The sequence below is a fragment of the Pterocles gutturalis genome, unplaced genomic scaffold (genome assembly GCF_000699245.1).
Source record: "Pterocles gutturalis isolate BGI_N339 unplaced genomic scaffold, ASM69924v1 scaffold2043, whole genome shotgun sequence".
Classification (NCBI taxonomy): domain Eukaryota; kingdom Metazoa; phylum Chordata; class Aves; order Pterocliformes; family Pteroclidae; genus Pterocles; species Pterocles gutturalis.
The window spans coordinates 3555-6859 of NW_010125193.1; the positions used below are offsets into that span (position 1 = coordinate 3555).

The 3305-nt window shown below is 49.7% G+C and overlaps 1 protein-coding gene across 1 annotated transcript; it reads left to right on the plus strand.

Annotated features, from left to right (window-relative positions):
* Positions 1 to 918: 918 nt before the first annotated feature.
* On the plus strand, positions 919 to 1859 carry LOC104465415 (olfactory receptor 6F1-like; the record flags this gene model as incomplete). The annotated part of the gene is given in 2 exon segments (XM_010078449.1): positions 919 to 1615; positions 1618 to 1859. Coding segments are annotated over 2 exon segments (939 nt in total), but the record flags the coding sequence as incomplete, so codon positions are not given.
* Positions 1860 to 3305: the final 1446 nt, after the last annotated feature.

The following is a 3305-nucleotide window of genomic DNA, read 5'->3' on the forward strand; positions in this document are numbered from 1 at the left end:
GGAGAGTGGGGGAGAAAATAAGGTGGAAAAACTCGTGGGTCAAGATAAAAGCAGTTTGATAAAGCAAAAGTAAAGGCTGTGTCTGGAAGCAAAGAAAACCAAAATGTTACGGTCTACTTCCTGTCAGCAGGTGATGTCCAGCCACTTCCCAAGAAGCAGGGCTTCAGTACATGTAGTGGTTGCACTGGAAGTTGAACATCATAATTAATAAATGCCCCCCATCTCCTGCTTTATCTTAGCTTGCATTGCTGAGCAGACATCACATGGGATGGGATATCCCTTTGGTCAGCTTGGGTCAACTGTCCTGGCTGTGTCCCCTCCCAAGATCTTGCCCACCCCCAGACTATTGGTGTTGGGGGGATGCTGGAGAGACATCCTTGGTGGTGTGCAAGCACAGCTCACCAGTAGACAAAACACTAGGGTGTTACCAACACCTTTCTAGCTGCCAGTACAAGGCAGAGCACTATGACGGCTGCTGTGGGGAAAATTAACTCCATCTCAGCCAGACCCAATACACTAGTATAAATTTCCCCTGTTCCAGACTGTGTCTGTTACCTTTCTTTCTATCACTATGCTCAGGAAGAGTGTTGCTTCCTCTGGCTTCCTCCAGTCATCCACCAAGTTTGGCTCCAGAGGCTCCCTCTTCATCCTCCAGTCAAGTGTTAGAAGATTAAAAAACTCTCCCTTCATCTTCTCATTTGAAGGCTGAAGAACGCAATTTCTTGCAGTCTCTCCGAATGTCTTCTGTTAGAAAAACACAGAATTGTTAAAACACAGTGTCAGTGAATCTCAGCATGGGCAGGATTTACACTATGTGACAAAATGTGAGTCGAGGTCCGTTTCAGTTTCACTACTAGTAGCATTTGAAGGACCAGCACAGGCATGCAAACTCTCACAGAAACTGTCCTGTCTTTGCAGATGGACCTCCACGCTTGGGAGGACATGGGAAATGAGACAAGTGTGGAAGAATTCATCCTTCTTGGCTTCCCAAGCACATGGCATTTCCGGGTCTCCCTTGTGGTGGTGTTTGCACTGACGTACTCCCTGACAGTAATTGGCAATGCGTCCACCATAGCCCTTGTGTGGCCCAACAGCAACCTCCACACCCCACTGTACTTCCTCTGCAATCCCTCCTTTCTGGAGATCTGGTACACTACAGGTGGTGTTCCCAAAGCCATAGGAGTCCTTCTGGGGACTAGCCAGACCATCTCCTTCAGTGTCTGCATCCTCCAGTTGTTCTTTCTTCTCTCTCTAGGCTCCACTGAGTGTTTTCTCCTGTCTGTCATGGCCTATGACCGCTACTTAGCCATATGCTACCCTTTGAGATACAGCTCCAGCGTGAGCAGTGTCCTCTCTCCTCGGCTGGTGCTCAGCTCTTGGCTGGGAGGCTTTCTGGCCGTCTCACTGCTGGCCTTTCTGACATCCAGGCTGACCTTCTGTGGGCCAGACATCATCAACCATTTCCTCTGTGATATAGATTCCTGCCTTGCCCTCTCCTGCAGTGACACATGGCCCGTGGAGCTGGCAACTTTCCTTGTCTCCATAATTGTTGTGGTGGCCTCCTGTGTGGTCACCCTGGTCTCCTATGCGTACATCATCTCTTCCACCCGGAGAACAGGTCAGCCCATGGCCAGAAAAAGGCCTTTTCCACTTGCTCTGCCCATCTCAGCGTCGTCACAATCTGGTATGGCTCCACCATCTTCCTGTATGTCAAGCCATCGGCCCAGAACTCCCTGGATCTGAACAAACTCCTCAACATCTTTAACACCATTGTAACTCCTTTGTTGAACCCTTTCGTTTACACACTCAGGAACAAAGAAGTGAAGCAAGCTCTGGGGCGGGCTTTCCAGAAGAAGTGAAGCAGCTTTTCAAAGGGCCTCAGTGGGAGCAAACAGATGTATCCCCTCCCTCCCACAACTTGTGCTCTGCAGATGTTCCTCACCCAAGTCTAAGTGCACCTGGGCACCCCAGTTAGGGACAAGCCCCCAGTTCCCCAGTGAGCCCATCTCACTCACCTTACAGCCATCTCAGGCTGGGCTGAGCCGTGACTCTACAGCTCCCATCTCCCTCTGTTAACTCCTGGGTAAACCCAGAATGCCTCACAGTGCTCTGAGGACCAGCGCTTGGAAAGGGTCACAAATCCCGTCCAGAAACAGTTCTCTGACAGAACACTGGAGGAGTGGTCCTCCCACAGGCTTGTACTCCAGATTCACAAGTGCTTCACTTTGTCAGGAGGCCCAGCAGCTGGCTCACTGCTTTAACAAATGGGCAGGTATTGCTCCATTTAGTCTGACATTGTCTGGATGTGTCTATGCCACATTCTCCTGGCTGCTTCACTGAATCATGCTCTGGTTCAAGAGGAAATTTGTTGTGTCTGGTAAGTCTGCTTGCAAGTATTATCCTGTCATAAGACAGTCAACAAAATATACATTCCTCTTCCTTCCCTCTCTCCAATACCTGAATGTACTTCTAAATTTTAATTAAACATATGCAAATCACTATGCTTCATGCTAGATGTGTCAGGACATTTCCACACCTAAAATCCCACATCAGTTTCTAACAGTCCATTGTCCCACCCATTTTGGACTTTGTTTTGGAAACACTTTGATGTGATGGGCAAAGTCTTCAAACTTCAGACCTCTCAAATGCTGGCTGAGTCACAAGTCTCTCTTTCCACTCTTTGGGAGGACATCAGCACTTCCAATTTTCATTTCAGAACAGATTAAACACCTTCTCAAAGCTCTTCTTTCTGCACACTGACAGTGAAGGGAGTCCCTGGGACCACTGCATAAGGAGGAGGCACCAACATGGCAGATGCACCTTTATGACTGGTGTGGGACTGACTTCACCTGAGTGTAGAGCTCTCCAAGGGAGATGACTGAGTCCAGACTGAATGTCTGTTCCTCCCTTCTGGAAGCAGTGGTGCCTCTGGACGGGATTCTCCTGTGTCCACCTGTGCTGGGCACTTGGCTCTTAGACCTGCAGCCAGGACCAGGCACCAGTGCCCAAGGACAGGCTGATGCCCACCCTTGTCAGCTGTGTTCTCTGTCTCAGTGGCCTTTGGGAACACACCTGGGCCAGCCCACTGAGGCTGGAGAAAGAGCCTGAGCCTGGATCTGTCCTCAGGTTCCCATCACTGCTTGTCATTCCTTGCTTTTGGGGATGAAGTGTGTCTCTGGTGTGTTGATGGCCCGTGCAGCCCTGTACAGCAACCAAAGGAGGACATGTGTTATGGTTGTGACCCTGTCTAGAAGAAAAACACAAAACAACCAACAGCTCATTCACCCTTCCCCATCCTGGGAGGT